This window comes from Capricornis sumatraensis, chromosome 2 (genome assembly GCF_032405125.1).
Source record: "Capricornis sumatraensis isolate serow.1 chromosome 2, serow.2, whole genome shotgun sequence".
NCBI lineage: Eukaryota > Metazoa > Chordata > Mammalia > Artiodactyla > Bovidae > Capricornis > Capricornis sumatraensis.
The window spans coordinates 195,106,560-195,120,675 of record NC_091070.1 but is presented as its reverse complement, the minus strand read 5'-3'; the positions used below and the strand labels follow the sequence as shown (position 1 = coordinate 195,120,675).

The following is a 14,116-nucleotide window of genomic DNA, read 5'->3' as shown; positions in this document are numbered from 1 at the left end:
TGCACATCTTCTTTTGTCAAACAGGTTCATAATTGCTATATAAATCTAAAATATTTTATTATATCTTGACAATAAAATTGGCTGTCAAAAAAATTTTTAACTTAGAGTTTTGCTTATCAGTTGATAGAGGGTATGAAGAAGTCCAAATACAGGAAAAGCTATTAATAAAGATACAGGAAGAAGTTTATAAACCAGAAATATTCAGTTATGAAGTTATAACACAGTAAGTCTGGAGCTAAAATGGACTTCAAAATTTATGTAACCTAATTCTCTTGTTTTAGAAATGAAGGGAAAAAATGAGAAAATGAAAAAGTCTAAGATCATTTGTAAAGATAATGACAATCTCAGAATTCAGGTTTCCTAACTATCACTGTTCTTCCCACTTGACTTATTTCTTCCCTTCTATTATTTCTCTATTTGGAATTATAAGATCTATTTTAAATTAAAAGTGAGTTGATTAACTCCTGATTTATTTATAAAGACTTTAGTATAGACTATAGAGACTATAAAGACTATAGACTTCCTGGTGTTTTGGGTTATATAGACTATAAAGACAACAGCCTTCCTGGTGTTTTGGGTTTTACCCCCAAAGCCTCCCAAGCTAAAATCACTTGGCCTATCTTGCTCTGCCAAAACAGGCATCAATTATAATCTGAATAGCAAGAGGGAATAGCTTCTTTAAACATGACTCAACCCCTCCAACACCTAAGTGAAACAACTGGCACAATCTTCTTTAAAAAAAATTTTTTTTCCAGGAAGAGTACCTATCAATTTATCTAAGACATACCTACTACTAACATTTCAAACTGTCACATTTTGAGGGCTGATTTTATAGTGTTATACATGTGATCTTTTAGATTTTAGTGTTAATAATCTGAACTTTAATTCATTTTTTTGAGAATAGTACCATGTTGAAAATATTACCAATATTTAAGATACTAGTTTTAACAATTTGCTAGTCAATTCCACTATAATGGCTCCAGAATATTATACTCCAATACAGGTATTTTCTACTTCAAAATGGAAGCATTCTTCAAAAAATATCCAGAGAGGAACATTATTTCTATCAACCAGTACTTATCTATTCACCTACTGTTATTAATATGTTTCACTAACTAAGCTCAACTCCCCATTTCTATTTTAATTCTTCCAGTTTACTTATTAATTATTTGGACCACTGATGCTTCCGCATAAAAATACAAACCACATTCAGTTACTTACATAGAAATTACCCATGAGGATTCTCAGAAACACAGGCCTATGTAAGAATTCTACACTACACTTGTTCTCTTATGCTTTTTCCAGTTTCTCCAAGGATAATACATTCTGTTATTCCATTATCCCAGGCTAAGAACTTTGCAGATTCACAGCTCCAGGCATTTGTTTTTAAAACATGTCGTCAAATACTCCCAGTGATTATCTCTGAGAGTTATGGTTATGGGCAACTTTTATATTTTTGTTTTTATTTTCCATTAGCTTCTATAATGAGCATTTGTCACTTTTATAATAGAGCAAAAAGCAGCTTTTTTTCCTTAAATTTTTTGGCCACACCATCTGGCATGAAGGATCTTAATTCCCCGACCAGGGATCAAACCCAGGCTCCCAGCAGTTGAAACAGAGAGTCTTAACCACTGCTAACCACTGAACCACCAAGGAAGTTCCAAGAGGAAAATATTTTTTTAAATGTAATCTTTCCATAGAATAAATATTCCTTTACTGAAGATCAACAGATATATACTTCCTATTTGCCAGTAAGAGACAAAACATAAGTTTGAAACTTATCACAAAGAATTCTCAAATTAGAAAAAGATGTAACAGACATGACTCACACCTGTTTTTCAGTGGTTTTCTTTCTAGCTTCTGCCCTCTCTTCTAATTCTTCCAACTCATTATCCTCAGTGTCAAGATCATCATCATGTTCATCATCATCATCATTAAACTCATCTTCATCATCAAAACCTTCTTCATCATCATCTTCTATTTCTGCTCCAGAATCTTCATCATCATCATCATCATCATCGTCATCATCATCATCATCTTCTTCTTCCTCCTCTTCATCCTCTTCATCATCTGTTGCATCACCCATTTTACCTTCCATATTACTTAGGTCTGAAATCAAAAGTGCCTGCAAGCCATTTCGTAATTTGATGTACCTAAAAAATAAAAATTGAAAAAAAAATCACAAAACATTCAAGTCAGCTATTCATTATACTATGACATTGAAAGATGAACTCCCCAGGTTGGTAGGTGCCCAATATGCTACTGGAGAACACTGGAGAAATAACTCCAGAAAGAAAGACGAGACAGCCAAAGTAAAAACAATGCCCAGTTGTGGATGTGACTGGTGATGGAAGTCAAGTTCGATGCTGTAAAGAGCAATACTGCATGGGAACCTGGAATGTTAGGTCCGTGAATCAAGGTAAATTGGAAATGGTCAAACAGGACATGGCAAGGATGAACATCAACATTTTAGGAATCAGCGAACTAAAATGGACTGGAATGGGTGAATTTAACTGAGATGACCATTATATCTAATACTGTGGGCAAGAATCTCTTAGGAGAAATGGAGTAGCCCTCATGTCAACAAACAGTCCAAAATGCAGTATTTGGGTGCAATCTCAAAAATGACAGAACGATCTCTGTTCGTTTCCAAGGCAAACCATTCAATATCACAGTAATCCAAATCTATGCCCCAAGCAGTAATGCTGAAGAAGCTGAAGTTGAATGGTTCTATGAAGACATACAAGATCTTCTAGAATTAACACCCCAAAACAATGTCCTTTTCATTATAGGGGACAGGAATGCAAAAGTAGGAAGGCAAGAGATACCTGGAATAACAGGTAAATTTGACCTTGGAGCACAAAATGAAGCAGGGCAAAGGCTAACAGCGTTTTGCCAAGAGAACACCTTCTTCCAACAACAGAAGAGAAGACTCTACACGTGGACATCACCATATGGTCAATACCGAAATCAGACTGATTATACTCTGCAGCCAAAGATGGAGAAGCTCTATATAATCAGCAAAAACAAGACTGAGGGCTGACTGCGGCTCAGATCACAAACTCCTTACTCCCAGATTCAGACTTAAATTGAAGAAAGTAGGGAAAACCACTTGACCATTCAGGTATGACCTAAATCAAATCCCTTATGATTATACAGTGAAAGTGACAAATAGATTCAAGGGATTAAATCTGATAGAGGGCCTGAAGAACTATGGATGGAGGTTCATGACACTGTACAGGAGGCAGTGATGAACACCATCCCCAAGAAACAGAAATGAAAAAAGGCAAAATGGTTGTCTGAGGAGGCCTTACAAATAGCTGAGAAAAGAAGAGAAGCTAAAGACAAAGGAGGAAAAAAAAATCTGAATGCAGAGTTTCAAGGAATAACAAGAAGAGATAAAGCCTTCCTCAGTGATCAATACAAAGAAACAGAGGAAAACAACAGAATGGGAAAGATTAGAGATCTGTCTCTTCAAGAAGATCAGAAATACCAAGAGAATATTCATGCAAAGATGGGCACAATAAAAACAGAAAGGTATGGACCTAACAGAAGCAGAAGAGATTAAAAGGAGGTGGCAAGAATACACAGAAGAACTGTACAAAAAAGATCTTCATGACCCAGATAACCACAATGGTGTGATCACTCACCTAGAGCCAGACAACCTGGAGTGCAAAGTCAAGTGGGACTTAGGAAGCATCACTACAAACAAAGCTAGTGGAGGTGATGGAATTCCAGTTGAGCTATTTCAAATCCTGAAAGATGATGCTGTTAAAGAGCTGAACTCAATATGCCAGCAAATGTGGAAAACTCAGCAGTGGCCACAGGACTAGAAAGGGTCAGTTTTCATTCCAATCCCAAAGAAAAGCAATGCCAAGGAATGTTCAAACTACCACACAATTGCATGCATCTCACATGCTAGCAAGGTAATGCTCAAAATCCTTCAAGCTAGGATTCAACAGTATGTGAACCAAGAACTTCCAGATGTACAAGCTGGATTTAGAAGGGGCAGAGGAACCAATGATCAAACTGCCAACATCCACTGGATCATAGAAAAGGCAAGGAAGGAAATTCCAGTAAAACATCTGCTTCACTGTCTACACTAAAGCCTTTGACTGTGTGGATCAAGCCTTTGACTGTGTGGATCACAACAAACTGGAAAATGGAATACCAGATCACTTTGCCTGTCTCTTGAGAAATCTGGATGCAGGACAAAAAGCAATAGTTAGAACCTTACACAGGAAGACAGACTAGTTCAAAACTGGGAAACGAGTACAAGGCTGTATATTATCACTTTGTTTACTTAAATTATATACAGAGTATACCGTGCAAAATGCTGGGTTGGATGACTCACAAGCTGGAATTAAGATTGCTGGGAGAAATAACCTCAGATATTCAGATGACACCACTTTCACGGCAGAAAGCAAAGAGGAACTATGGAGCCTCTTGATGAGGGTGAAAGAGAAGAGTGAAAGAGCTGGCTTAAAGCTCAACATTCAAAAAACGAAGGTCATGGCATCAGGTCCCATCACTTCACAGAAAACAGATGTGGGAAAAGCGGAAACATGACAGATTTTATTTTCTTGTACTCCAAAATCACTGTGGATGGTGACTGCAACTACGAAATTAAAACACTTACTCCTTGGAAGAAAAGCGAAGACAAACTTAGTGTATTAAAAGGCAGAGACATTACTTTGCTGAAAAAGGTCTGCACAGTCAAAACGATGATTTTTCCAGCAGCCATAAACGGATACAAGAGGTGGACCACAAGTCTGAGTGCCAAAAAATTGATGCTTTCAAACTGTGGTGTTGGAGAAGACTCTTAAGAGTCCCTTGGACTGTAAGATCCAATCAATCCATAGGACAGAAATGGTATGGACCTAACAGAAGCAGAAGATATTAAGAAGAGATGGCAAAAAAACACAGAAGAAATGTACAAAAAAGATCTTCACGATGCAGATAATCACGATGGCGTGATCACTCATCTAGAGCCAGACATCCTGGAATGTGAAGTCAAGTGGGCCTGAGAAAGCATCACTACGAACAAAGCTAGGGGAGGTGATGGAATTCCAGTTGAGCTATTTCAAATCCTGAAAGATGATGCTGTGAAAGTGCTGCACTCAATATGCCAGCAAATTTGGAAAACTCAGCAGTGGCCACAGGACTGGAAAAAATCAGTTTTCCTTCCAATCCCAAAGAAAGGCAATGCAAAAGAATGTTCAAACTACCGCACAATTACACTCATCTCACATGCTAGTAAAGTAATGCTCAAAATTCTCCAAGCCAGGCTTCAGCAACATGTGAACCGTGAACTCCCTGATGTTCAAGCTGGTTTTAGAAAGGGCAGAGGAACCAGACATCAAATTGCCAACATCCGCTGGATCATGGAAAAAGCAAGAGAGTTCCAGAAAAACATCTATTTCTGCTGTATTGAATATGCCAAAGCCTTTGACTGTGTGGATCACAATAAACTGTGGAAAATTCTGAAAGAGATGGGAATACCAGACCACCTGACCTGCCTCTTGAGAAATCTGTATCAGGTCAGGAAGCAACAGTTAGAACTGGACATGGAACAACAGACTGCTTCCAAATAGGAAAAGGAGTACGTCAAGGCTGTATATTGTCACCCTGCTTATTTAACTTCTATGCAGAGTACATCATGAGAAATGCTGGACTGGAAGAAACACAAGCTGGAATCAAGATTGCCGGGAGAAATATCAATAACCTCAGATATGCAGATGACACCACCCCTATGGCAGAAAGTGAAGAGGAACTAAAAAGCCTCTTGATGAAAGTAAAAGAGGAGAGCGAAAAAGTTGCCTTAAAGCTCAATATTCAGAAAACAAAGATCATGGCATTCAGTCCCATCACTTCATGGGATATAGATGGGAAAACAGTGGAAACAGTGTCAGACTTTATTTTTTCAGTTCAATTCAGTTCAGTCGCTCAGTCGTATCCAACTCTTTGCTATCCCATGAATCGCAGCACGCTAGGCCTCCCTGTCCATCACCATCTCCCGGAGTTCACTCAGGGAGAACGTCCATCGAGTCCATGATGCTATCCAGCCATCTCATCCTGGGTTGTCCCCTTCTCCTCCTGCCCTCAATCCCTCCCAGCATCAGAGTCTTTTCCAATGAGTCAATTCTTCACATGAGGTGTCCAAAGTACTGGAGCTTCAGCTTTAGCATCATTCCTTCCAAAGAAATCCCAGGGTTGATCTCCTTCAGAATGGACTGGTTGGATCTCCCTGCAGTCCAAGGGACTCTCAAGAGTCTTCTCCAACACCACAGTTCAAATGCATCAATGCTTCGGCGCTCAGCCTTCTTCACAGTCCAACTCTCACATCCATACATGACCACAGGAAAAACCATAGCCTTGACTAGACGGACCTTAGTTGGTAAAGCAATGTCTCTGCTTTTGAATGTGCTATCTAGGTTGGTCATAACTTTTCTTCCAAGGAGTAAGCGTCTGTTAATTTCACGGCTGCAGTCACCATCTGCAGTGATTTTGGAGCCCAGAAATAATAAATTCTGACAGTGTTTCTACTGTTTCCCCATCTATTTCCCATGAAGTGATGGGACCAGATGCCATTATCTTCGTTTTCTGGATGCTGAGCTTTAAGCCAACTTTTTCACTCTCCTCTTTCACTTTCATCAAGAGGCTTCTTAGTTCCTCTTCACTTTCTGCCATAAGGGTGGTGTCATCTGCATATCTGAGGTTATTGATATTTCTCCCACCAATCTTGATTCCAGCTTGTGTTTCTTCCAGTCCAGCGTTTCTCATGATGTACTCTGCATAGAAGTTAAATAAGCAGGGTGACAATATACAGCCTTGACGTACTCCTTTTCCCATTTGGAACCAGTCTGTTGGTCCATGTCCAGTTCTAACTGTTGCTTCCTGGCCTGCATACAGATTTCTCAAGAGGCAGGTCAGGTGGTCTGGTATTCCCATCTCTTTCAGAATTTTCCACAGTTTATTGTGATCCACATAGTCAAAGGCTTTGGCATAGTCAATAAAGCAGAAATAGTTGTTTTTCTGGAACTCTCTTGCTTTTTCCATGATCCAGCGGATGTTGGCAATTTGATCTCTGGTTCCTCTGCCTTGGACTTCCCTGGTGGCTCAGATGGTAAAAGCGTCTGTCTACAATGTGGGAGACCTGGGTTCGATCCCTGGGTTGGGAAGTTCCCTGGAAAAGGAAATGGCAACCCACTCCAGTACTCTTGCCTAGAAAATCCCATGGACAGAGTAGCCTGGTGTCCATGGGGTCGCAAAAAGTCATACACGACTGAGCAACTTTATTTTGGGGGGCTCCAAAATCACTGCAGATGGTGACTTCAGCCATGAAATTAAAAGACACTTACTCCTTGGAAGAAAAGTTATGACCAACCTAGATAGCACATTCAAAAGTAGAGACATTACTTTGCCGACTAAGGTCTGTCTAGTCAAGGCTATGGTTTTTCCAGTAGTCATGTATGGATGTGAGAGTTGGACTGTGAAGAAGGCTGAGCGCCAAAGAATTGATGCTTTTGAACTGTGGTGTTGGAGAAGACTCTTGAGAGTCCCTTGGACTGCAAGGAGATCCAACCAGTCCATTCTGAAGGAGATCAACCCTGGGATTTCTTTGGAAGGAATGATGTTAAAGCTGAAACTCCAGTAGTTTGGCCTCCTCATGCAAAGAGTTGACTCATTTGAAAAGACTTTGATGCTTGGAAGGATTGGGGGCAGGAGAAGAAGGGGATGACAGAAGATGAGATGGCTGGATGGCATCACTGACTCAATGGACACGAGTCTGAGTGAACTCCGGGAGTTGGTGATGGATAGGGAGGCCTGGCGTGCTGCGATTCATGGGGTCACAAAGAGTCGGAGACGACTGAGCAACTGAACTGAACTGAACTGAAAGGCAATCAACCCTGAATATTCATTGGAAGGACTCATACTGAAGTTGAAGCTCAATACTTTGGCCACCTGATACAAAGAGCTGACTCACTGGAAAAGATCCTAATGCTGGAAAAGATCCAGGCTAAGACAAGGGGGCGACAGTGAATGAGATGGTTAGATGGCATCATCAACACAATGGACGTGAATCAGAGCAAACTCAGGGAGATAGTGAAGGACAGGGAAACCTGGCGAGCTACAGTTCATGGGGTCAAAAAGAGTCGGACAGGACTTAGCAACTGAACAACAATCCCTATCCTCTTTTATCCTGTTTTAACTTTTTTTCATATCATTTATCATCCCTTTTTTCTAGTTTTGGTTTTGTTTTGTTTTTTAATTTTCTGTCTGCACCTTTAGAAAGTTCGTTCTGAGGACAGGCTTTTCTTTTTCTTCATAGCTGTATTTCCAGCACCTAAGACATTGCCTGGCACTTAGGAAACATTTAAGAAACATCTGCTGAATAAGCAGAGGAAAGCCAATGCCCAAAGGCGGCCTGATATATACTAGGTATTTAAGGTGCTAAGTGAAACAAAATATCAGGTAGTTCTATAAAATAAATAAAACCATGTGTACACACATACACAAAAATGCACACAAATACACATTAAATGTACATAAGTGAAGTGAGTGAAAGTCGCTCAATCATGTCCAACTCTTTGCAACCCCATGGACTATACAGACCATGGAATTCTCCAGGCCAGAATACTGGAGTGGGTAGCCTTTCCCTTCTCCAGGGGATCTTCCCAACCCAGGGATCGAACCCAGGTCTCCTGCACTGCAGGGAGATCTTCACCAGCTGAGCCATAAGTGAAGCCCAAGAATACTAGAGTAGGTAGCCTTTCCTTTCTCCAGGGGATCTTCCCGACCCAGGAATCAAACCGGGGTTTCCAGCATTGCAGGTGGATTCTTTACCAAAGGAGCTATGAAAATGAAAGTGAAGTTGCTCAGTCGTGTTCGACTTTTTGCAATCCCATGGACTGTAGGCTTCTCTGTCCATGGGATTTTCCAGGCAAGAGTACTGGAGTAGGTTGCCATTGCCTTCTCCAGGGGATCTTCCCAATTCAGGGATCAAACCCGGGTCTCCAACATTGTAGGCAGATGCTTTTACCATCTGAGCCACCAGGGAAGTCAGGAAGCCCTAAATGTACATAAAGGTGTAGCAAAAGAACTAGAAGGACACAAACCAAATGTAATAGTAATATATATATATGTATATGGAGAGAGAATAAAATTAGAACAAGATACAAGAACTTTCATGCTTTACACTATAATTTCTACATATTTTTCAATCTTTTGTAATAATAATACACTTATTGTTGGTACAATAAAAAATAATTTAATGAAAATCCAAAACCCACTCCTTAACAAATTAAGTACACACACAAACACATACAACCCTTAGCTTGAATTAACTTCTAAGGGTTAAACTCAAGAGAGAATTAACTTCTATAAATCAAATACCAAATCTATTTAAAGACAGTCATGGACAAAATGCTCTTCATCATCACTTCTATTCAACAGTGTATTAGAAGTCCTAGCAAATGAAAACAAATCCACAATATAAATAAACAAGAAAGAACTACAAGGCCAAAATATTGAAAGCTAAAACAATTCACTGCAAAAGTATATGATTAGCTACAGAATGCAACAGAATTTTTTCAAAAATGAGTAAAAAAAGTGTTCAGCAAAGCATCCAAAATCAAGAACCATTAAAAAAAAAAACACAAATTTCCTGTAGACCAAAGCTAACCAATTAAAATGAGATTTAAGTAAAAGAATCTATTCACAAAAGCAAAAGAAACTATAAATATATATCCAATAACCACTCACATTTTATATATTAACTTATAATCTTAATCCATTTAATCTTCATAATAATCCTAATGAGTTATTATTCCCAATTTACGGATGAGGAAACTAAAGCACACAAGAAAAGGATTTTTATTTGCCTAAGTTTAGCAGGGATTGAGCCCAAGTAGCATGGCACCAGAAGCCAATCTGTTCCTCATCCAACAACAGTAAAACTGGAAAACTTTACATGAGAAGATAACAAACTTGACTAGTCATACCATGCAGCTGGAATGGGAACACCAAGTATTACAAAGATATAAATTTCCCCCCAAATTAACCTATAAATTCAAGGCAATTCCAATTTTAAAATCCCAATAGGTGCGTATTTGTGTGTGTGTGCGTGTGTGTGTGTGTGTGTGTGTGTGTGTGTGTGTAACTAGCTGTCGAGACTGTGCTATGCTCTGTTGTGTCTGACTCTTTGCAGTCCCATGGACTGTAGCCCCCCACAGGCTCTTCTGTCCATGGAATTTTCCAGAGAAGAATACAGAAACAGGTTGCCACTCCTTACTCCAGGGCATCTCCCCAACCCAGGGATTGAACCCACATCTCTTGTACCTCCTGCATTGCATACGGATTCTTACCACTGCACTACCTGGGTAACTTGGCATACTGATTCTAAAATTCATATGGACAAGAAAAAATATGTCAAGAACTTTTTCAAAAGGGAAAACATGATGGGAACTGCCTTACTAATTATGAAATATAATCTTTTAAAGCAATTAAAATTAAACAGTATACTAGAACAAGAATACCGACAAATCAATTTAAGAAAACAGGTTCTAGAAACAGAGCACTATTTATAATATCATTGTAACACTGTTTATTATGATTCAATAAATGATTTTGAAACAACAGGTAATTCTTTAGGGAAATAAAATAGCCATTTCTACCTTACACCTAACACATATAAATTCAATAGCTTACAGAGCAAAAGAAAAAAAATCTTAAAAGTAATTATGAGAAAATATTGTTATAATATTGGGATGAAGAAAATTTATGCTAAATAAGATACAAAATTATTATATTGGGGGAGATTTCACTATATTCTAACTTAAAATTCTTCTAAAATAAAACAGCATAAACTAAATCTAACAGAAAACTGTATACTGAGAGAAGAGAATAACAATATACAAAAGAAGTGTCAGTCCCTCAGTCGTGTCAGACACCCTTTGTGACCCCATGCACTGTAGCCCACCAGGCTCCTCTGTACATGTGATTTCCCAGGCAAGAATACTGGAGTGAGTTGCCATTCCCTTCTCCAGGGGATCTTTCCAACCCAGGGATCGAACCCAAGTCTCCTGCATTGCAGGCAGATTCTTTACCATCTGAGCCACCAGGGAAGCCTGTAACAAGATACAAGAGTTCCTTCAAATCAATTAGAGCATAAAACAAAAACAAATAAAAATAAGTTTAAAAATATATACAAACAGGGTATTCTCACATGCTTGCTTATGAATCTCAGTGGTATTTTTGTAGTAGATGACAAACCTATATTCTTAACAATGAGAACTCTGCATACCTTTTATCCCAGTGATTACATTTCTAGACGCCTCACAGAAATAGTCACACACATGCACAAAGATATGTAACAATGTTCACTGCAGCAACATTTGTGATAGAGAAGAGTTGGAAATCATCCAAATTTCCACATAGAGAAAAACATGCAAATAAATTATCTCCTGGCCGTACCATAGTATACTATGTAACTTTCAAGACCTCATTTTCATATACAGAGATAAAATAACTAGCCACACAGGTTCTAGTCTTAAATTGCTATTTCTAGACCTAGATAGTGCTAAATCATTACAGGTCAAAAAAGGGTACCTGGGAAGATAACCATGTAATTATATAACTTGTCATTACCTCCCAACTAAACCATGTAGTCTCTATTTATGTGTGTATGTTTAACTGTGTATAAATTTTTGGAGGGGTAAGGCTCTTCTAAGATGTCTAAGAAAACCTCTCTCCCTTTAGCTTATTCAACCTGTCTACCTCAATTTGGTTTCACCCTCTCATGGTTCCTGTACTGACTATGAAGACTGAAGTAGGGACTTCCCCAGCAGTTCAGTGGTTAAGACTTGGTGCTTTCACTGTCAGGCTCATGCTACATTTCTGGCTGAGGAACTAAGATTCCCCCCAAATCATATGGTATGACCAAAAAAAGAAAAAAAGAAATTAAAAGACTGAAGTAGGTTTCTTCAAACCAAGCCCAAGAATCAAGAAGGTGGTATTATTTTCCCTATAATAAAGTATCCACTCAATTCATTTTTATTTGTTCCTTAATAAAATGAACCAAACTTTTCTGAAACTACTTTCACTAAAATTACCACAGTTAAGAGTTCATTTATTTAAATCCAAAAATACATAAGAAATACTGGATACCACAAAGTCAGGGAAGGGTACTATCTGTTTAGACCTGGAATTAACAATTGAAGGCTAGAGTCTTATTTATTAATTACTCTATACTTGAAACTTTATACATCTTAGCAGTTTAAAGCTGCAGACTTGGTTTAAGAAGTCCATAAAAGTATTAATTGTTATGCCCACCCAAACCATTAAAAATTAAATCTGTGTAGCTTTGCCTGTAGTCCAGGGCAGTTACAACTCTAAAGTTGATATAGCCTTTCTGAGTCAGCTAAAACCTTCTTACCCAAGCTGAATTAGTTAAAGCTAACCATATAACTGTTTAAAGAGAAAAAGAAACAAAAACTTATTGCACACAATATAGTTCTTACAAACAACCAAGCTCAAAAAAATCCACATAGCAAGCCAACCCATTTATGACCTACCAGAAGTCCTTTTTGTTCCCCAATGGCAGTCCATCCCTATTTCTCAAGTTTCCTCATCTATGGATCAGTTGTTAGGTTATTAGGTGTAACTAACCATTTTAATAATGGTCCCCTAGTGGCCTGGTAAATATTCCCAACAAGAGTTGGAGACTATTTCTCCCCAATCCTTGAATCTGGGCTAACTCCGTAAACTTTGCCTTTAATTTGTAGTGAAGTCCTAGAGTCTAGCCCTCAAGAGGTCCTGCAGCTTCTGTCTTCACTCTTTTGGGACTTAACTGCCATGTCAAGAAGTTTAAACTAGACTATGCATGAGGATAGATTAAGTGCAGAGAGAAGGCACAGCTTCTAGCTGTTCCCACCAAGGCCCTAGACATGTGATTAAAGCCGTTTTATATCCTCTAGCTCCAATCAACCTACAAAATGAATACAGCCACACAGGTGAGCCCAGAAAACAGGAAAAAAAAATTGCCCAGCCGTCCAAAAGAACCACAAGAACATAATAAATCATTGTTGCTGTCAGCCACTTAGATTTTGAGGTGGATTATTACAAGGCAATGCTAATATGCTTGCTGGCTTCCTTGCTCAGTCATATCTGACTCTACGACCCTATGGACTGTAGCCCACCAGGTTCCTTTGCCCATGGGATTTTCGAGGCAAGATTACTAGAGTACATTATCATTTCCTCCTTCAGGATATCTTCCTGACCCAGGGATCAAACCCACGTTTCCTGCACCTTCTGCATTGCAGGCAGATTTTTTACCACTGACCAATCGAGGAAGCCCGCTAAGACACTGGGAGGTCTCAAATAATTGAGCAAGTCCACATCTAGATATATATACCCAAATGAGTTTAAAGCAGGGACTAGAACAGAATTTGTAAACTCATGTTCAAAGCAGCATTATTAACAATAACTAAAAAGAGGAAACACCTCAAATGTCTATCAATAGATGAATAAACAAATAAGTTGTGATATATACAAACAGAGGAATATTATTCAGTCTTAAAAAGGAAGGCAATTCTAATACATACCATAACATGGATGAATTTTGAAGATATGCTAAATGAAATAAAGCAGATACAAAAGGACAAGCATTATATAATTCAACTTACATGAGGTACCCAGGGTAAATTCACAAAGAGATAATAGAATGGTAGCTGTCAGGGTCTTGGAGAGGAGAAGGAAATGGGGAGTTATCATTTCACAGTTTAGGATGAAAAAAGTTCTGGAGATGGACGGTAGTGAAGGAGCGGTGGCTGCGCGGGCGCAGGAGAGCCAAGAAGAGTTACTCCATGTTCAAGATCAGGAGGGGCAGCCAGTGAGGAGATACCACTCATCCAAGGTAAGGAGCAGCAGCTGTGCTTTGCTGGAGCAGCCATGAAGAGATGCCCCAAGTCCAAGGTAAGAGAAACCCAAGTAAGACAGTAGGTGTTGCAAGAGAGCATCAGAGGGCAGACACACTGAAACCATACTCACAGAAAACTAGTCAATCTGATCATACAGACCAAAGCCTTGTCAAACTCAATGAAACTAAGCCATGCCG

The 14,116-nt window shown here is 38.9% G+C and overlaps 1 protein-coding gene across 2 annotated transcripts in view; it reads right to left on the bottom strand.

The window, feature by feature from the left end:
• NRDC (nardilysin convertase) overlaps positions 1-14,116 on the bottom strand; it is a 114,489-nt gene that overhangs the window by 75,514 nt on the left and 24,859 nt on the right. For both annotated transcript variants that reach the window (XM_068966685.1, XM_068966686.1), the window contains exon 2: positions 1,832-2,153. In XM_068966685.1, coding sequence (XP_068822786.1) covers positions 1,832-2,153 — 322 coding nt within the window. The remainder of the gene's footprint in view (positions 1-1,831; positions 2,154-14,116) is intronic.